The following is a 21,009-nucleotide window of genomic DNA, read 5'->3' as shown; positions in this document are numbered from 1 at the left end:
ATTTACACATGTTAAGTTTGCTGAAAATAAACGCAGTTGACAGTGAGAGGATATTTATTTTTTTGCTGAGTTTATAATCAATGATAAAGTACACTTACTAAGTCTGCTAGGCAGATAATGTGTGAGTTTGTGTGTTTGTGTGTGTGCACAAGTGTGTGTGTGCATGCGTGCGTCTTCTCTATCTGCTCTCTAGGTCTTTTTCACATAAATGTCTGTACAGTATAGGTCACACTAAACAATAGAACCCATACCCCTTTGAAGATTAGTGCGGTGCCAGATTTGAGGGGCTCCCCACTGAGAGTCCCCCTCTCAGCCCCGTACACCTCGGGCCACTGCTCCGCCGCCAGGTTCTCGTTGAAGTCGTCTCTCAAAATGGAGGGGAGGGGGGCCAAGGGCACGCAGTGGGCCCCGCCATAACCCCGGTCACACCTGTTGGAGAGGGTGGGGGTTACAGGTGAGGTGACTGTTTATTTCATATCCATATGTGTTCTTTTATTTTTATTGGCGAGTCTGAGATATGGCTTTTTCTTTGCAACTCTGCCTAGAAGGCCAGCATCCCATAGTTGCCTCTTCACTGTTGACGTTGAGACTGATAAACTTGGATTAGCTAACACAACATTTCTCACATTCTTCTCTGCAGATCCTTCTCTGCAGGTCTCTCGATCCTGACTAGTCTCCCAGTTGCTGGAGATTGATGAGGAAAACATTTCATTGAATCCATTTTAGAATAAGGCTGTAACGTAACAAAATGTGGAAAAAGGGAAGACGTCTGAATACTTTCCTAATGCTCTGTATAATGATGAAAAAAGAACGTTCTTGCAACGTTCCCATGAAATGTGTTTTGCGGGTACTATTTAATGAAGCTGCTGTTTCTCAAACTAGACACTCTAATGTACTTGTCCTCTTGCGCAGTTGTGCACAGGGGCCTTCCACTCCTCTTTCTATTCTGGTTAGAGACAGTTTGCTCTGTTCTGTGAAGGGAGTAGTACACAGCGTTGTTCGAGATCTTCAGTTTCTTGGCAATTTCTCGCATGGAATAGCATTCATTTCTCATAACAAGAATAGACTGACGAGTTTCAGAAGAAAGTGCTTTGTTTCTGGCCTTTTTGAGCCTGTTATCGAACCCACAAATGCTGATGCTCCAGATACTCAACTAGTCTAAAGAAAGCCAGTTTTATTGCTTCCTTAATTAGCACGACAGTTTTCAGCTGTGCTAACAAAATTGCAACGGGTTTTCTAATGATCAATTGGCCTTTTAAAATGATAAACTTGGATTAGCTAACACAACGTGCCATTGGAACACAGGAGTGATGGTTGCTGATAATGGGCCTCTGTACGATTATGTAGATATTCCTTAAAAAATCTGCCGGTTCCAATAGTCATTTAGAACATTAACAATGTCTACACTGTATTGTCTTTAAAAAACAATGATATTTCTAAGTGACCCCACACTTTTGAACGGTAGTGTGTATATATATATATATATATATATATATATATATATATATATATATATATATATATATATATATATATATACAAATAATAAAAATAATAACCCCCTAATAACCCCCTATGGTTTTCACATAAAATATAACACACTTCCAGTAAATTCCATACAAAAATTCTGAGCTCAACATTAAATACTGTGAGACAGTGTGTGTGTGTGTGTGTATGTTTGTGTAACTCACAAACAGCATCCGTTGTCACAGAGTCCGTGTCCAGAGCACATCCAGGGGCAGCCAGGGGCCAGCAGCACGTTGTCCAAGGCCCAACCGTCCGCCCCAGGGATGAAGTGGGGCTGGATCCACCTGAACCGAGTCCTGGGAGAACTAAAACCACAGAATAGAACACATGCTATGAATCTTTATGACATGTTTATGGCATTATTATAAAGGGTTATGAAGGATAGTTCACATGAAGTGTTACTTTATTACAATGCTTAAATAGTATTATTTTGTTTATGACTGGAATATTTAAATCACAAGGATACATTTTAGAGAGAGAAGCTCTGATGTGCCACTAAGCAAACTAATAATATACACATACACACACAAGCATGCACAAACACGCACGCACACACCACACACACATACTTGGCAGCGCTGGGCAGGTACACCGTAACCCTCCTCCAGCGGTTGTACTGTGTAGCGGTGTAGACTGAGCTCATGGTGTAGCCGGCACAGCCGATGGCAGGTGGAACACACTCTGGGGTGAGCAGGGCCCAGTGGCGCCCACAGTCTGTCGGGTGGTAATACGTTAGAATAACTTCCATGTATAAACATTAGGAACCATTTTGAACTTTTCAGTAATTATTTGAAAAAATGTCTAACCATTTCTAATAATTATAAATTATGAGCATTTGTATAATTTATAACCATGTAAAAAGCATTTATAAATATGTATAAGCATGTATAATAATTTAAAAACAATAAAAACCGCACACCAGAAATGGCTGCCCTGTTGTTTTCTAATAATAGTTGTTCCCGCCAAAACCAGCACCTGGATCTAGACGCACTGCTGTGCACAGAGTTTTCTCTTGATTTTTCTGTAATGTATAATCATTTATAAAGGATCACCCATGACGGTTATTAGAGTTCGTTACCCGTGGAGTACTCCAGCCTGACACCGTGGGATGAGGTGGCAACCTTACTGCAGCCCATAGACAGTTCAAACTGCAGGAAGGAGGAGCCGGACACCTCAAAGTCCCAGCTCTCTGCATACCGCGGCTTCTCTGCAGGGAGAGAGACAGTGGCATGGTCAAATAAAATAAAATAAAATACAATTTTATTGGTCACATACGCATGGTTAGCAGATGTTAATGCAAGTGTTTATTTTAGTAACAACCTGCACACAGTCTGAGATGGCAGTGAAACAAACCACATTCATGGTAATACACATCACATTTAACAGTGCTTTATGCATCCGGGAACGTGCTGTGCTGCCTAGCTGGGGTGTAATATTTTTAGATATTTTGGAAAATTGCTCTTGCTAGGTCTGGGGTAATGGATGGGACTGGATGTAATGTCATATTTGCACAAAGTAAATCCGCTCACAGCTTGATGCACACATAAATAACAACCAGGATGTGTAATCAAGGTTGCTGCCATTAACAATTCAGAAGCCATATGGTGTAAATGGCAAAATGGCTGATTCAATGCAGCCTGGGTTGTTTGTGATGTAGAAGTTGACCGTGTCATGTGCGTGTCTGCGTGCAGTAGTAGGACGCACTGTCTGTGGCATCAGAGGGCCGTGTCTAGAGACAGACAGACAACTGTGACATCTCCCCCTTCCCTGTGTGTGTGTGTGTACTGTAGTTTAACTCACTGTCAGTGGTGTCGCTGTTGAAGGACAGAGCTGTATCCAGAGACAGACAGTCTACAGTGATCTCTCCTCCCTGTATGCGGTACCAGTTGTGTCTCAGAGGAGACGTCCCGTCAAACTTATCATGGAAGCCAGTCCTGGAGCTGTCATTTATACCGATCAGAACATCATCCAGAGCCCACTGGGCTGAGTGTTTACCTAGAGGGGTAGAGAGAGAGAGAGGTGGGGGAGAGAGAGAAGAGGAGAAAAAGAGGGAGAGATAGATAGTATGGCTCATCCTTTTTGAAGGATACACTCTGTGTGACTGCTGCTTTATACACATTCTTTGCATGAGTCCCTGCAAGTACTGTATGGATGGCTCAATGACTGTATGGTGTGTCCCTGTGATCCATGTAGGGGTTTGGGGCCTCACCCTGCTGTGGCTGCCACCAGCGGAACACAGTGTAGGGAGTCTTGGCGGGTGGAGGCAGCTCGATGGTGACCACCTGGGAATCCAGGAAGGAACCAAAGTCCAGCTCACGTAGGAACTGCCACTGAACCCCGTTGTTGGTGGAGAACTGGACTATCACTCCTGGAAAAGAGGAGACGAGGGAGGTCATAGAGGAGAGGAAGCAGCCAGAAAATCATTGTAACAGCAACAGCATGCATGCAATGTCAAAGGGCCACCACGCAGAGGCAGAAGAGAGCCTTATTGAGGTCTACAAACTTGAGTCTGTCAGAGCTTGAATTGGAGGTTTTCAGTAGAGATGGAGAGTCACCTTCGTTGCGGGAGCGAGGTCTGGTGCAGGTGGGTCCAACATTCTTCCCTCCAATACGGATGTAGAACTGGACAAGCCTGCAGGGACACAGACAGACAGACAGACAGACAGACAGACAGACAGACAGACAGACAGACAGACAGACAGACAGACAGACAGACAGACAGACAGACAGACAGACAGACAGACAGACAGACAGACAGACAGACAGACAGACAGACAGACAGACAGACAGACAGAGAGGGGGGTTAGGTCACCAGCGAAAGGGGGTGTAGAATATAATTAGCTGCATCAATTAAATATGTTAACACTGGAGGTTTAGAGCAAACTTCCTCTGGAAGTTGCCTAAAGCTGCTCTACAAGACAGGCGAGGTATGCATACTTTCAATTCTATTCAATACAGCAGTGTGATCATACTAACCGTGTGTTCGTCGTATCCATAGGTACAGTGCGTGCCTCTCTCTTCCCAGAGCTGCTGAAGTACAGAGCCTTTCCCTCGCTGATGGTGCCACAGCCCCCTCCAACCTGCCCCCCACTCAGGGTCTGCCAAACCGGGCTCAGCTTGCTCTCAAAGCCCTCTGCCAGCTCTGTGGGGCTGGCCACGGCTGGCACGCAGCTGTCCTGCTCAACTGGAGTACACACAAGGATTTAATTGGTTAACAACTGATCATTAGGTGAGTGTCTTTTTTAGACCCCTCTCCACTTTTTTAGAAGCCTCTCCTATTCACTCTTCCTATAGAACTGCTAGAACTCCCCACGCTCTCTCTTTCTCTCTCCCTCTGTCTTTCTTTCTGCTTACTTCTTCCCACCCTCAGTATGTGTGTATCCCATGTCACAAAAGCAGACCCCAGAGATGCAGACCCCATGTCCCCATACGCTCCCCCCTCATCCTCTCTACAATCATTATGTATCATTACGTACCTGTGTATCCCATGTCACAAAAGCAGACCCCAGAGATGCAGTCTCCGTGTCCTCCACAGTGGTTGGGGCAGGCCTCAGAGATATAGACTCCATCTAGGGCAAAGGCTGGAGCGTCCCTGTACACACTACTCTCCTGGAACCACCGGAACCTCGTTTTACTGAAGTGGAGAGTGTGTGTGGGGGGAGGAGAAAGAGCGAAGGGATAGAGAGAGAGAGAGAGAGAGTTAAAAAAATACTTAATTGGGTCTGGGAACCCACAACACAATAAACCCTGACCTGTTCACCGGGTCAGTCTATGGAACTCTGACCTGTTCAACTGACGTGCTACCTTGTCCCAGACCTGCTGTTTTCAACTCTCTAGAGACAGAAGGTGTGGTAAAGATACTCTGAATGATAGCTATGAAAAGACAACCGACATTTACTCCTGAGGTGCTGACCTGTTGCACCCTCTACAACCCACTGTGATTATTATTATTATCTACACTGCTGTTCATCTATGAACATTTGAACATCTTAGTCATGTTCTGTTATAATCCCCACCCGGCACAGTCAGAAGAGGACTGGCCACCCCTCATAGACTGGTTCTTCTCTAGGTTTCTTCCTAGGTTCAGGCCTTTCTAGGGAGTTTTTCCTAGCCACCGTGCTTCTATACCTGCATTGCTTGCTGTTTGGGGTTTTAGCCTGGGTTTCTGTACAACACTTTGTGACATCAGCTGATGTAAGACGGGCTTTATAAATACATTTGAATGAATTTGATTGATGAGGCATGATAATCGTTGTTTTAATTTTCCCACTACCTTTTACTGCCATGACAGCAGTAACAAGCGGAAACACTTCTTCACACCTCACAACATCAACATAAAAAATAATCTGCCAATTTACCAGATTTCCCAAAAGTCTGGTCCAGGAACCCATTTACCTCATCTAGATTGTAAATTGAGTCGTTGCCAGCAGCTATCATATCAATAGGAATATCAAAAATGTCCATATCCATATCCTCCTCAACAGGGGCCACAAACCCCTGACTCCCCTCCGCCACATCCCTCTCAACACTCTCCACTTGCATCCCATCACTCGTACCGGGCACCTCCTCCACTGCCTGGGAGACAGGCCCCATCTGAACGCACCTCCTGTACCACTTCACTCGTACTGGGCATCTCCTTAGCAGTCTGGGGAAATGGCTCCCCAGATCCATCCTTACCTCCTACAACAATATTGCTGCACATCAGACACTATGTCCCCCTCTTGTACAAGCTGCAACTCAGTACCCTAAACACAAGCAACTTGTTCCTCAGCAACAGGTGCTTGTGGCTGCTCTACCACTGTCAGCCACATCTCCCTACATCAGTGGGCCTAGGCATTACGAGGACCACCTGCGTCCCTCCCTCCGCCTTCTCCCTTTTTGGGCAAGCATGTCGCTTATGGCCAACATCTCCACACTGACAACACTGTTGACTACCCGTACTAGCATAAGCCATATACAGTCTGTTGTCATACTTGACTTTAAACGATAACTCCAAAGCCCGCTCCGGTGACTCCAAAAACATAAACACCTGTCGCGGAAACAACATAGCAAAGGTTATGTATGTAACCACGGTTATATGACCTATATGGATCACTCCAATATACCGATATTGGTATCATTCCATGGCGGAGGGATACAAGTGAGGTAAGGATTTACAGATTTACTCCCTTGTACACCTGTGTCCCGGCTGGGGTCATTTTTCAGGCGCCTCCACCGTAGAGTATTGGAGTGTTCCATATAGCTCACATAACCGTGGTTACATACGTAACCGTCATTATGTTTCACTATATTGGATCACTCCAATACATTGGTATACCCGTATCAGATTTAGTCGGTGCTACAGGGACCTGGCCAGCCAGCGACGAAGTCCCAGCGCGGGACCGAGACGCAGGGGCCAATGTTGGAAGGGGGTCCCGGCAAAGTCGGCACAGTCCCCGGAAAGGAAGGCGATGCCCAGGAACGCTGAACCAATGGCAGAGGGAGGTCCCACATTTACCCGATAGTACCTAGCAAAGGTGCAAGATACACAGATATCAGTGAGGGGCCCAGGATGCAGCCACACCTCGTGTACAATGTGCCACCACAGATCCTAGCACTGGTCTGCCAGCCAGGTGACATGCTGTCGTAATCGTGTCCACAATCCAGTGAGAGAGTGTCTGCTTTGATAGCCCAACTCCCAGGACTCTCTCACCATAGCAGCATAGCAGGCTGGTCTGTTGTTCTCACTGACCATGTCTGCTCCACATAGGCAGCCAGTGCCCGCACAGGGCACAGCATGCCGGAGGGAGATCCAGACTCCCCCACCACTGCCGGGGGGGTTGTAAGCAGACAGGATAAAAGGGATGTTCACATGCCTGTCTGCTCACATGCCTGTCTGCTCCGCCCAGGCACATGCCTGGGCGGAGAGATATATTCCTCCCACTGGGGTCCATCTGGTAGCATGAAGCTACCAAGAAAGCCACCTTCATAAAGAGGTGTTTCAGGGAGGCAGACTCCAACGGTTCGAAAGCTGCCAAGACCACATCCAGGTCCCAGGTTGCCATTGAGCGGGTCCTAGCTGGACGCATGCGACGAACTCCCTTCAGAAACCTGGATACCAATGGATGGCACCCCACTGGCCTGTCCATCCACCCTACAAGACAGGCAAATATAGTGGCCAAATACCCGCTCAGTATAAGGGCTGCCAAGCCCTCATCAAAGTGAAACTGAAGGTATTGGAGGACATACTGCACCCCGCATGACTCGGGCACAACCTCAATACCAGTACACCAAGAGCAGAACAACCGCCAGCGCAACTGTTATGCAGGGGTTGTAGCAGATGCCCTTACACTCCGCATAGTGTTCATTACGCCTTCCTGTAGTCCTAACATGGCCCATTGGTGCCTTTCAATGGCCAAGCCCACAGACTAGGGCGGTGCGGTGCGGTCTCGGATGCCAAAGAGCTCCCCCGGCCTGAGACAGCAAGTCGGGTCTCAGGGGCAGTTGCCAAGGTGTCCCAGACAATAGGGACAGGAGAAGGCTGAACCAGGGTTGTCTGGGCCAGTATGGGGCCACCAGCAGCAGATGATGCTCTGCCATCCTGGTCCTGTCCAGCACAGCCTGGATCAGGGGAAAAGGAGGGAATGCGTAAAGCTCCAGCCCTGGCCAATCGTGAGCCAGAGCATCCAAGCCCAGAGGCCATGGTGGCTCTGACATGGAGTACCACAGGGGGCAGTGTTCATTGTCCAGGGAGGAAACAGGTCCACCTCCGCCCTCCCGAACTTGTCCCTCAGGTGCTGCACCACCTGGGGATATAGGCTCCAGTCCCAAGGTGGCGGGCCCTCCCTCGAGAGCATATCCGCTGTCACATTCAGGATGCCAGGTACAAGCCCAGAGATGGAGCTCCTGTGCCATAAGATGGAGGCGGTGGGACCTCATTCCACCCTGATGGTTGATGTAAGCCACCACTGCAATGTTGTCCATTCTCACCAGGACATGTCTTCACTTCAGATGTGGAAGGAAAGACCGCAGGGCCAGTAGTACAGCTCGGAGCTCTAGTGTATTGACGTGCCTGCCGCTCCAAGGGGGTAGCCAACAGCCATTGGCCAACCTGCTCTTGGTCACACTCCCCAGCCGATCTGGGAGGCATCTGTGCTGACCAGCTCCTGGCGGCACATCCTCAACATCTCCACCCCACCTGAGAGAAAGGAGCGACAGCTCCACCTCAATAATGCCCTGAGGCACTGTGCGGTCACCTGCAGCTGGCGGTGACAGTGGCGCTTCGGGTGCAGCCGGTGGGAGTTGAACCACAGTTGAAGAGGCCGGAGATGGAGCAGGCCCAGGGGAATCAGCAATGAGGCCGCCGTCAGCAAGCCAAACAAGCGTTGGCAGTTCAGGACAAATATCACCCGCCTCTGCCGAAAGTGGACGAGGCAAGATAAGATCACCTGAACCATTCTGGTGGGATGGCATGCTCTCATGGGGAGTCCAGTTCCATGCCAATGAAGGCCACGCTCTGGGTGGGCGTCAGACGACTCTTCTTGTCATTTTTCAGTAATGCCCAGCTTGCAGATGTGGGTCAGGAGCATGTCTCTGCGCACAAATCAGCCAATCGTCCAGGTAATTGAGGATCAACAATCCTCGGGACATGAAAGGTGCCAGGACAGCGACCATGCACTTTGTGAAAGTGTTGGAGTCCCAAGGAGAGGCCGAAGGGAAGAACCATGAATTCGTAAGACGTCCATTCGAAAGCAAATCGGAGGTACTGCCAATGAGCTGGGTGAACAGGAACATGGAAGTACGCATCCCTCAGGTCCAGCATCACAAACCACTTGTACCTGGACATGGCCTGCCCCAGGATCTCCAGCCGCAGGGTTTTCTTCTTCAGGGGGTTGGCCACTGTGGTGACACGAAGGCCCCTGAAGGACAGAGGCCGGCATCGCTACCCGTCGAGCATTGTGGACCACACCCAGGGGGACTCCACACCCTCCTCCCACTTTGCCCTATGAGACCAGGAGAAGCGGCCGAGGCCTGGGAAGGGTATATAAGGTGTCCTGCCAGGGCCCGCCTATGGCGGTGACGGTTGACAGGTTGTTACTCCACCGCACGCTGTGCCCCACCCCGCTGTCGTCCCTCAGCACGAGGCGATGGGGCAGCAGAGGGACCTCACCGTTGCTCGGGTGCAGGTGGGTGGTGACGGTCCATCTGCCTTGGACTTGGGGCCTGAGGAGGCGGCATGAACCGTCTCAGGGTCTCACGGTCCCTACGAACTTTATCGGTCTGCTCCAGAATGTCATCAACCCCTGGGCCAAACATCAGCCCTGGGGTGATGGGGGGAGTGGCAAAGTGCTCTGGAGAGCAGATGGCAGACGGGATTGGGCCAGCCAGAGATGGCACTGGGAGGTAACCACATCCCTCTGGAGCAGGGAAAGCAGGCGAGACACCTCCATTGCTTCCCGGAGGAGCTCCTCTGTGCCCTCCTGCAGCCGGAGCAACAGAGTCTGCAGGTAGGCCTCATAGAGCCTCATAGCCATGTGACAATAGCCAATAGTCGGCGGGCCAGAGCATTATAAGTATATAATATTAGCACAATTAATTGGCCTACACTACACATTTAACATGTTTAACACATATGCTTAGCACATAATAAATTCACTGGCAATAAGATACGATTTTTGATCTGATAAAATCCCTATGTCTCTATTCAATTATTATTTTTGTCTATTTCTCTGTGCGTTGATTGGTGAGGAAAAACAGGTCTACAGTACGTAGCCTACTGTAGGCTACACTACTTTTTTTAAAGTCAACATTAGTTCAGAATAATTTGCTTGATAGCAAGATAAAATGTCACTCTCAAAAAGTATCAAGAAGGTGGATAATGAAATCGAAGTTTCAGAGAAGAATGTACAGAGAGATCTCCCATCTTTTCCTAATGCCAAACCAGTGTCTTATTTGCAATTAAAATAGTGCTGTTTGCAAATAATTCAATCTCAGACGTAATTATGAATCTAAGCATTGAACATTGAATGGTATTCCTGCCCAATATAGAGGCCCGAAGCAGAAACATTGAATCGTTAACTGCAAGCTGCACACACAGCTTTTTTTGCGGACATATTCTGTAACTTAAACGTGTTAAATCTGCAGTTACAAGGAAGAGGGAAACAGTCGTGGACATGATGGAGAAATTTGAGGCCTTTACTAGGAAGCTTGAGTTGTTCAATTTGGACCAGACCACAGCATTAACACAGGGGTGATGGATGATTTCATCAAGCAGCTGAGGGACAACTTATCCACCAGATTTGAAGACCACAGCATGCCCAAGGATTTCATTGCGTTTGTACGTGATCCTCTCACAGTCCGCCCAGGTGGAGAATACTCCTCCCTCGCTAAGAAAACTATACCCTCGCCGGATGAGGCCGCAATTCAAACTGAGCTGATTGAATTCCAGACATCGAGACAAATCAGGGATGCGCTCAGGAGTGCCGAGTCCCTGTGCATTTTGGGTGGCATGCTCAGAGGAATACAGCATAGTAAAGAAACTAGCATTTTATGTGCTAACAATGTTTGGATCGACATGAGTCCTCATTTTCCTCTATCAGCGCAATATAGACTCGCGACAGGAACCGGCTTTCACACAAGTCAATCGAGGACTGCCTGCACATCAAAATCACATCCATCCATCAAACCAGACATCCACAAGATTGTGTCTGAGGGGAAATACAACTTTTCTCATTGAATAAGTAGCTTAGTGGCCTGTATGACTTTATTTAATCAATTCTAATATTATTGTGTGAGGTTATCCAGGGATATTTACATCTCAAGCTGACAGTATGTTCTGTTTATTCTGTCGTTACAAGAGCAGGCTATCCCGACACAGACAGCCTTTGTTCTTTAAATTATTGTTTTATGTAGGATGCTACATTTTTTTTACCATTTGCAATTGTAAGTAGGCCTAATAAAACAAATCCTACTTCTATTAGGCTGTTAAGGCTGTTAAGCCTCATAGCCTACCTCAGCCAGTTAAGTTATTTTATATAGGTCTAGGCTCCGAAGAAATAGACTATAATTAATAAGACCTCTTGTTGTTTGTATAGTCAAATAAAAATGAAGATTATTGTTGAAATAAATTGCTCGAATGGTGTAGGATTTCTCCATCTGTTGGTTTTGGACAAGGAAATCCTGGCCGGCCAAACCCTTCCCTATCCCGGACAACGCTGGGCCAATTGTGCGTGCACGGGTATCGAACCAGCGTCTGCAGCATCTGTAGCAACGCAGATAATTACTTTGACTGTTGGGGCTTTCAGGAGGAACAGAACATTGCATGTCAATTCATAAATCATGTGCCATGGAATCACTTCCCAACTATTTTGTAATCTATATGGCTCTCCATCAATAATAAAATGTAGATGATTGGGGCGGGGTGAGGAGTACTTGGGAAAGGTGTGACTTTCAGGTTACAATAGGCTATAAGTATACAGTAGATCACCGATATTCCTCACTTTGATTATGCTGTAACAACGTACCATGACCAGGACCTCTATTCATTTAAGTGAGCAGATTAGGGCTTTCAGGAGGAATGGAAAATCTACTGGAGACATTTAAAAAAAACATTTAAAAAAAAAGACAGTGCTATTCACAAACACTATCATCAGATGCCTGTGTTATGCCGAACGCGAAAGCCCAGGAAAATGAACAGGTACAGTAGGCGACAATACTGTAAAGTAGGCCTAATAATGCCGGTCTTTACTGTATGCTGCACATTTTTACATTGTATTCCATTTCCAGCGAGACTATTCAAGCCATCGACTCACTGATGAATGAAGAAGATGAGCGATCGGCAAAGGCCATCTGTAATCTGCTGGTATCACGGCACAACATCAACATCGCTCTAATCACAGTCAGAAGACAGTTGAAGAAACGTGCTGGACTTATGGAAATGCTCGGTAAGGCCCCTCCCCATCCCCCTTCCTTCCCCATGGGCTAGGTCCATCTTCTGTGCGCTGCTCTGTGGCCCGTCCCGTGCCCCCTGCCCTCGTGCCTTGAACTTCGTGCGCCCATCGCTATCTCAGCTGAAGAACTGCAAGGATATCCCATTGTGCACCATTCGGGAGCCATGACCAATATGACCAATATATACTGTATTGTCCTGCTAATGGCCCATCCTAGAAACCTTGTTTGCAGAATTTACAGCCTGCTACGCTTGTGACAAACAGGATTAATAATATATATCTGTGAGAATATCTATTTTATTTTTTTATATAGTTCAAAATTAATTAATAATAATAATCGCTTTGTTTAGATTATTAGGTTTTCAAATAACGTAAAGTGAGCGAGATAAAGGGCCATTCTTGAACATGGGGTGAGACATGCTTACTAATTTGTAAATAAAGCCGGTTTGTTATTTAGAATTATATTTCTGTTTTCAGAGGGAGAGAAACCAAAAGCCTACCATCGCCTCACGGGTCTCCCGGTCACAGCCAGCATTTGTAGCAATGTAGTTTGCACTGAGACACATTGTCTTAGACCACTGCGCCACTCAGGCGCTATACAATGTTACCGGTTGGGAGTAGGCTACAGTGCTGCAGTAAGAGCAAAATAATCCTAACATTTCCACACCTAATTGTAGTCTAAGTTTCTCTTAGAATAAAACGCTTCGAGTAACAACAGTTTTAGTAAGAAATACTGAAGTCGTGCACCATTATCAGTTTCTATTTGGTTTATGTCGCCCATTCATTGTCAGTTAGAGACACAGTAGCGCCTTGGGACCCAAAAGCATAATCAGTGTTCTAACTCCCCCTTACGCTGGTCTGGAGCAATGAAGCAGTGACGCAGAGTACTGTACTAAACCACAAATTACTTCTAAGTCCCGCAGCATAATCACAAAACTTTTAGATGAGCAACCACTGTAACTTGAATAAACATACCTTTAAGAAGTACACCATGCTCAAACATACAATCAACAAGATGCTCTTCTTTAAGAAAAAACACCACAGTTTTATTCATCCGTGACGAATAAGCAACATTTTCATAGCCTACCTTCTCACCTACGGCGACCAGAAAGTCCTCCTCAGTGACAGAATCTTCAGTAATACACCTGAAGCCGTGCCGAAGTGACAGGGATGGCATCCCCATGTGTGCCGCCATCCCCGCCAAAACCAGGGCAATTCCAACAAGAAATACAATATACCTAATTCTACCACTGAAAGTTTGTAAGTCTTCATAAGTTTGATTACTAAATCAAATCCAGCTTGAATGACCAATATTGAATGAACTGAACATGAACCTATACCATCTCACAATCTTTCGTACATGTAATTGTGTCTTTGTTATTGATCTCAGTGTCAAAGACCCCACCCCATAATATTCCCCTACCTGGCGGCCACGTTACGCGGAATGACAATGGTAACCCTGGTCCAGCTTTCGTAGTCTCCCGTGGCATAGACAGTGGGTTCCCTGAGCTCCCGCACACTGCCCTCACAGCCGCCCGCCCCAGAGGAGCCTAGGTAACAGCCCTCCTTCACCAGCGCCCAGGTACGGCCAGCATCATGGGAGTACTGCAGCAGAACTGGGGCTGACGCACTGAACTGGGACTCACAGCCGATGTTCAACTGAAGAAGGAGGAGGGGGAATGATGGGGAAGGGGGGGGGGATGATGGGGAAGGGGGGAGAGAGAGAGAGAGAGAGAGAAAGACAGACAAGAAAGAGAGAGTGTGTGTAATGTTTACTGTTAATTTCTGATTGCTTATTTCACTTGTTAATTTTTTTCACTTACTTTGGCAATGTAAACATATGTTTCCCATTCAATAAAGACCTTTTGAACTGAATTGAGAGGGACATTTTATTTTAGATCCACTTTTTGGCGTCAGTAATAAACATAACACAAACACATAAAAAAACATTTAAAAAAGTAATTGCCTTATGTACAAACCTGTAAAAGTGTTAGAAGGTCAACTTAAAACTTCCTGAGAGAAAGACAGAAGGAGGGAGAGATGAGAGAAAGAGAAAGGAGGGAAAAGGAAACAGAGAGAAGAGCGAAAGAGATAGGGAGAGAGGAGAGGAAGAGAGAAAGAATGAGAGCGAGAGAGCGAGAGAGACTGTACACATACCTTAAACTGCAGTGTGTACCCTGGTCTTAGCACCAGGTCTCTGGTCACTGCCACCCTGTCTCCGTCAGATCGCCCGAACACCATGGCAGAGGGGGTGGGAGCACAGAAGCTGCTGTTCCTCTCCTTTTCCATACCCTCATTGCCCAGCATGAGCCACACACTCATCTGGTTCAGAGGGTAGTCAAACGCCGGCTTCTCATAGAAGTTCTACAAACAGAGAGATAGCAGATGTTAAGGATGGTGCTGCATTGCAGCCAATAAGTTGCAACAGTAGACACATAGCTGACGTTCGGCATCATAGTGAGCTCAGACATTCAGACATGTCCTATACACAATTTCCAATGTTTATGTTTCATTGTGATTATATTGACCACAAAATCCCAGAATCAGATAGATTGCCACAAAGTATAGAAGGCTTTTGTTATCATCTGTCTCAGTGTTAGCCAATAGGATTGTCAGTTATTTTCAACTAATGAAATCGTGACCTGTGGCAGCGTGGGGTCGTCCACCAATGAGAGACTGACCTGTGGCATAGTGGGGTTGGCCATGGGGATGATGTGTTTCTCTCTCTCTGACAAGATGATGACATCATCGATGGCCCACTGGTCGTAGCCGTCCCCAGAGTGAAGGGGCTGCCACCATCTGAACCGGGTACACGGGGTCTTAGAGGCCTGTGGCAACTCATAGTGGACAAACCTAGGGAGGAGAGATCAGTCAGACAGTCAGTCAGTCAGTATGCCGGTCAGACAGACAGACAGTCAGTCAATCACATTTATAAGGCCCTTTTTACATCACCAGTCATAATGTGATTTACATTAATCTGCATGGCCTAGACCCCCAACAGCGCGCAAAAGCATAGTAGTCTCAAAGGAAGAACCCTTGAGAGGAACCAGTCCCTCCTCTTCACCGTGGCTTGGGGAAGACTGTGAAGTGCATCTAAGCGATGATTCCTCTGTCATTACTGTACAGCAGCACCTCGCTCTCCCCTCCCTCCCTCTCTCCTCTATCCCTCTGCTCTCCTTACCGTGGCTTGGTGAAGTCGGTGAAGTACATCTCAGCGATGAGTCCCCAGCTGATTCCTCCGTCATTACTGTACTGCAGCAGCACTCCTTCCTCCCTGCTGTCTGCAATGTTACATTGTACACAGTCTCCGCCCACACGCAGGTAAAACTGCACAAATTCTGCCCACTCTGTGTCCAGGTCATAGCTCACCAGCTGCCTCAATCCGGCCTGTTACACACACACACATCATAACAGTAATGTTGTTTAATGGTTGTTATCTGGGTCAGATAACCACATCTTTGCCTGGTTGCTAACTTTCTTATACAACCAGTATACGACCTGACCATGATGCTATAAAAGACATCATAATGACAACATTGCAACCAGTTTTAGCTACCGGGTACGATGTCACTTTGTGTAAGTGTGTGTGTGTGTGTGTGTGTGTGTGTGTGTGTGTGTGTGTGTGTGTGTGTGTGTGTGTGTGTGTGTGTCATCCTACCTTGCTGAAGTAGAGCGAGGACCCAGAGGAGACCACCCCACAGCCCATGTCAGGTGTTACCACCTCTCCACCAATCACCTCCTGCCACACGGCCAGCAGACCATCCTGGGACTCAAAGTCTGACAGGATGCTGGAAGAAAGAGGAGAGGATGCCTGGCAGTCTGGACCTGAGAAACCTTCATCACACCTGGGGAGAGGAGAGTATAAGAAATGATAAAGGGTTATAAAGGGTTTCCCCAAGCTCATTACTGCATTTCTATACAATAAAAAAACTTTGAATGCTATTTCAAGAACAGCAAAAACAAGCAAAAATGACACAAGCCATTATCACCTCAGTCAAGCCTATTTGCTATACAATTGTAATGTTACAACCCTGACAGGGGGGAAATATGAGAAATTATTCACACTGACATGTAGCGTCAGCGACTGTTCAGTCAGTTGTATCGATGAATTGCATAATATCATTAACTCAACATACTCTACTCATCATTAACTCTTTTCCCAGATTACATAGCATTGACATTTGTATTCCTAGGCATTACTAATCAAGCTCCACACAAACAGACATCAATGGAGCACACCGGTGATATTTTAATCACATTGCCTCCGAATTATTGGAATATTACTTACGATTCTGTATTAATATCAGTGAAGTAGTGGTAAAAGGTGGGTAATGGGTAAACTACTCCAATGGGCGATGGAGATAAGACAAACAACCACCGATATGAACAAAAACGTATCACATTTTACAACTGTATTGTTTGCATTTTTTATGCATTTTAATGTAGGTCTGTAGGGAATATAGGTTCTGGTTTGGGAACCACTGGTTTGGGAACCACTGTACTAACCTCTCTCTGCTTGCTTCCGTTCTCGCTCTCTCTCCTCTGTCTCCTTCTGCATGCATTCATTGACTGACTGACAAATCTATAAGCGATTATTTAGCAGTGCATTCATTATGCGGTTTATGTTTGTTCGGGGGATGTCTGTAGACACGGCAGTAGTCGCGGGACAGTTTTAAAATTGCCTTTTGTCCGGCATTTCATGAACACACTGTCAGCAGCCTACTTGAGACAACTTCGAGCTGGGGTAGTTCGTTTAACGTTTCAGGCACCTCGGCTTGTGTCGCGAGAGGGCAGAGTTAGCCGTTTGAGAGAGTGGTGAATGTACTGCTAAAAAGGCAAATCCGGGAGCAAAATCCGGGGGACGCAGGCGAACATAGCGAACAAACCACTGTTCATGATTCCACTCGTTCGCAGAGGCAGACGTGATTAGAACTCAGTCAGATCAAGAATATAAGCGTTCTGAGCTTTGATCAACGCTGGGAGCAATATTAACGATCTTGACCCATAATTTATTTTCTTGGTTGTGTACAAAATATATATTTGTATTATTTCTTTATTTTTAATTAGAAAACATTTCAGTTGTCCGGACCTCAGTGTCCTCATGTAGTTACGCCCATGAGTGAGCCTGTGAAGACACTTTTTGTCTTTTTCGTCCTAACTCCAAAGAGTAACCAGCTCCCAGACAGAGGTTTTGAGAGATTTTTATTTTCCTGCGGCATAATTTCTACTTTGGAGGAATGCAGTGAAATAAATAACCAAGGTGCAGATGAAGGTGAGCTGTTTTATTTTGACTTTGAGTCACGCATGTTATAATGTGCATACATTTTCCCTTTGAAAAGGGCTATTGCTGTTACAGTTTCTAGTTATCTGCCCAAAATTCTATCAGTAAAATAACTTCCCATTATGAAGCATTAGAAGAAGGCAAAAAGGAATATTGCCAATTGAACAACATCTATTGCAGGGTAGATCAGTTAGAATTTATATAGCTGGCTAGAAATGGGTGTTGCATTTCACTTTATGGGTTATGTAGGCTTGTAACCTATTGATTTCTACTTCAATACAGATAATAACACAATTCTCTCATGGAATGGCATGCCTTGGGCACTATCGAAAAGTGCTATTTGCATGTGAAAAACGAATGCCATGTGCTGCATTTGCTATAGGCCTGTTGTTTAAGATTTTGTTGGTGCTTTTCCTTCACGCTGCGGTCCAACTAATTCCAAACCATCTCAATTGGGTTGAGGTCAGGCGATTGTGGAGTACATGTCATCTAATGCACCACTCCATCACTCTCCTTCGTGGTCAAATAGCCATTACACAGCTTGGAGGTGTGTTGGGTCATTGTCCTCTTGAAGAACAAATGATAGTCCCTCTGAGCGCAAACCAGATGGGATGGCGTATCACTGCAGAATACTGTGGTAGCCATGTTTGTTAAGTGTGCCTTGAATTCAAATAAATCACAGACAGTGTCACCAGCATAGCACCTCCACACCATCACACCTCCTCCTCCATGCTTCACGGTGGGAACCACACATGCGGAGATCATCCGTTCATGTTTCTTGGCTCAAGCAAGTCTCTTCTTATTATTGGTGTCCTGTAGTGGTGGTTTCTTTGCAGCAATTCAACCATGAAGGCCTGATTTCACGCAGTCTCCTCTGAACAGTTGATGTTGAGATGTGTCTGTTACTTGAACTCTTGGAAGCATTTATTTTGGCTACAATTTCTGAGGCTTGTAACCCTAATGAACTTGTTCTCTGCAGCAGAGCTAACTCTGGGTCTTCCTTTCCTGTGGCGGTCCTCATGAGAGCTAGTTTCATCATAGCGCTTGATGGTTTTTCTGACTGCACTTGAAATGTTCCACATTGACTAACCATCATGTCTGAAATGAATGATGGATTGTCGTTTCTCTTTGCTTATTTGAGCTGTTCTTGCCATAATATGGACTTGGTCTTTTACCAAATAAGGCTATCTTCTGTATACCACCTCTACCTTGTCACAACTGATTGGATCAAATGCATTAAGAAGGAAAGAAATTCCACAAACGAACTTTTAACAAGGCACACATGTTAATTGAAATGCATTCCAGTGACTACCTCTTGAAGCTGGTTGAGAGAATGCCAAGAGTGTGCAAAGCTGTCATCGAGGCAAAGGGTGGCTTCTTTGAAGAATCTCAAATATAAAATATATTTTGATTTGCTTATCACTTTTTTGGTTACTACATGATTCCATAGGTGTTTTTTCATAGTTTTGATGTCTTCACTATTATTCTACAATGTAGAAAATAGTAAAATATAGAAAAACCCTGCAATGAAACTTTTGACTGGTACTGTATATCAAAAGAGCACAAGTTTGAGCATGTGTCCGTTAGGCCTATGGATTGTTTTGGTTTATCAGCACAAATTAGATTGCGCAATAAAAAGTCCCACTCGTGGTCTTCTTAAATTGTTTTTGACTGTATGTGGAGCACAATACCAGATAGTAGTTAAGGGACTTCCGGGTTGGAGCGAGTAGTCGCATTTCGCTTCGCTCCACAGGTAGTATTACATTTCATTACAGTACAACGGTTTGATTTGTTTGATCTTACCACTTTTTTCTTAGCTAGCTACATAGCCGTCTTTGTATCAAAGATAATTGTGTAGTTTAGAGTAATTATCAAGGTTAGCTAGCCAGCTATTTTCGTCCTTCTAACGTTGTCAACACTGCTAGCTAGCCAGCTAGCCAACTTCTACCGAAACATTACAACGGAACGATTTGATTAGTGTAGTGTTAGCTAGCTACATAGTTGTCTTTGCTGTCTTTGTATCTAAGATAATTGTGTAGTTTAGAGTAATTATCTAGCCAGTTATCGAGGTTACCTAGCCAGCTCCACTTTCAAACAAAGTCAGCTAGCCAGCTATTTTCGTCGTCCTAACGTTGTCAACACTGCTAGCTAGCCAGCTAGCCAACTTCTACCGAAACATTACAACGGAACGATTTGATTAGTGTAGTGTTAGCTAGCTACATAGTTGTCTTTGCTGTCTTTGTATCTAAGATAATTGTGTAGTTTAGAGTAATTATCTAGCCAGTCATCGAGGCTACCTAGCCAGCAACACTTTCAAACAAAGTCAACAACGCAGCCACTGCTAGCTAGCCTACTTCACCAGCCAGCAGTACTGTATCATTTTAATCATTTTAGTCAATAAGATTTTTGCAACGTAAGCTTAACGTTCTGAACATTCGAGACATGTAGTCCACTTGTCATTCCAATCTCCTTTGCATTAGCGTAGCCTCTTCTGTAGCCTGTCAACTATGTGTCTATCTATCCCTGTTCTCGCCTCTCTGCACAGACCATACAAACACTTCACACCGCGTGGCCGCTGCCACTCTAACCTGGTGGTCCCAGCGCGCACGACCCACGTGGAGTTCCAGGTCTCCGGCAGCCTCTGGAACTGCCGATCTGCGGCCAACAAGGCAGAGTTCATCCCAGCCTATGCTTCCCTCCAGTCCCTCGACTTCTTGGCACTGACGGAAACATGGATTACCACAGATAACACTGCTACTCCTACTGCTCTCTCCTCGTCTGCCCACGTGTTCTCGCACACCCCGAGAGCTTCTGGTCAGCGGGGTCGTGGCACTGGGATCCTCATCTCTCCCAAGTGGACATTCTCTCTTTCTCCCCTGACCCATCTGTCTATCGCCTCCTTTGAATTCCATGCTGTCACAGTTACCAGCCCTTTCAAGCTTAACATCCTTATCATTTATCGCCCTCCAGGTTCCCTTGGAGAGTTCATCAATGAGCTTGACGCCTTGATAAGTTCCTTTCCTGAGGATGGCTCACCTCTCACAGTTCTGGGTGACTTTAACCTCCCCACGTCTACCTTTGACTCATTCCTCTCTGCCTCCTTCTTTCCACTCCTCTCCTCTTTTGACCTCACCCTCTCACCTTCCCCCCCTACCCACAAGGCAGGCAATACGCTTGACCTCATCTTTACTAGATGCTGTTCTTCCACTAATCTCATTGCAACTCCCCTCCAAGTCTCCGACCACTACCTTGTATCCTTTTCCCTCTCGCTCT

General features: G+C 46.1%; 2 protein-coding genes across 2 annotated transcripts in view; both read right to left on the bottom strand.

Moving 5' to 3' along the window:
* Positions 1-6,198, bottom strand: part of LOC120053329 (reelin-like) — a 55,689-nt gene extending 49,491 nt beyond the window's left edge. The window contains exons 1-10 of the mRNA XM_039000455.1: positions 5,923-6,198; positions 5,004-5,136; positions 4,504-4,711; positions 4,083-4,159; positions 3,737-3,895; positions 3,328-3,522; positions 2,606-2,734; positions 2,097-2,241; positions 1,692-1,832; positions 252-429 (exon numbers count right to left, since the gene is read on the bottom strand). Of these exons, the coding sequence (XP_038856383.1) occupies positions 252-429; positions 1,692-1,832; positions 2,097-2,241; positions 2,606-2,734; positions 3,328-3,522; positions 3,737-3,895; positions 4,083-4,159; positions 4,504-4,711; positions 5,004-5,136; positions 5,923-6,198 (1,641 nt within the window). The remainder of the gene's footprint in view (positions 1-251; positions 430-1,691; positions 1,833-2,096; positions 2,242-2,605; positions 2,735-3,327; positions 3,523-3,736; positions 3,896-4,082; positions 4,160-4,503; positions 4,712-5,003; positions 5,137-5,922) is intronic.
* A 7,676-nt stretch (positions 6,199-13,874) lies between these two features.
* Positions 13,875-16,214, bottom strand: LOC120053328 (reelin-like). The gene is made up of 5 exons (XM_039000454.1): positions 16,114-16,214; positions 15,637-15,842; positions 15,137-15,308; positions 14,613-14,819; positions 13,875-14,114 (listed from the first exon to the last, which is right to left on the bottom strand). Exons 1-5 carry the CDS (start codon positions 16,159-16,161, stop codon positions 13,875-13,877), a joined length of 873 nt encoding a protein of 290 aa, XP_038856382.1. The 5' UTR covers positions 16,162-16,214.
* Between the last annotated feature and the right edge of the window lie 4,795 nt (positions 16,215-21,009).

The sequence above is a fragment of the Salvelinus namaycush genome, chromosome 9 (genome assembly GCF_016432855.1).
Source record: "Salvelinus namaycush isolate Seneca chromosome 9, SaNama_1.0, whole genome shotgun sequence".
Taxonomy (NCBI): Eukaryota; Metazoa; Chordata; class Actinopteri; order Salmoniformes; family Salmonidae; genus Salvelinus; species Salvelinus namaycush.
Note: the sequence above shows the minus strand (reverse complement) of the source record. Positions and strands in the feature narration are given on the sequence as shown.

Excerpts from the sequence above, each read along its gene's own strand:
- LOC120053328 (XM_039000454.1), bottom strand. The coding sequence starts at position 16,161 with ATGGGCTGTGGGGTGGTCTCCTCTGGGTCCTCGCTCTACTTCAGCAAG. Across the intron at positions 15,843-16,113 it reads CCTCGCTCTACTTCAGCAAG|GCCGGATTGAGGCAGCTGGT; the intron begins GTAGGATGACAC and ends TGTGTGTAACAG. Across the intron at positions 14,115-14,612 it reads GGTACACACTGCAGTTTAAG|TTGAACATCGGCTGTGAGTC; the intron begins GTATGTGTACAG and ends CTCCTTCTTCAG.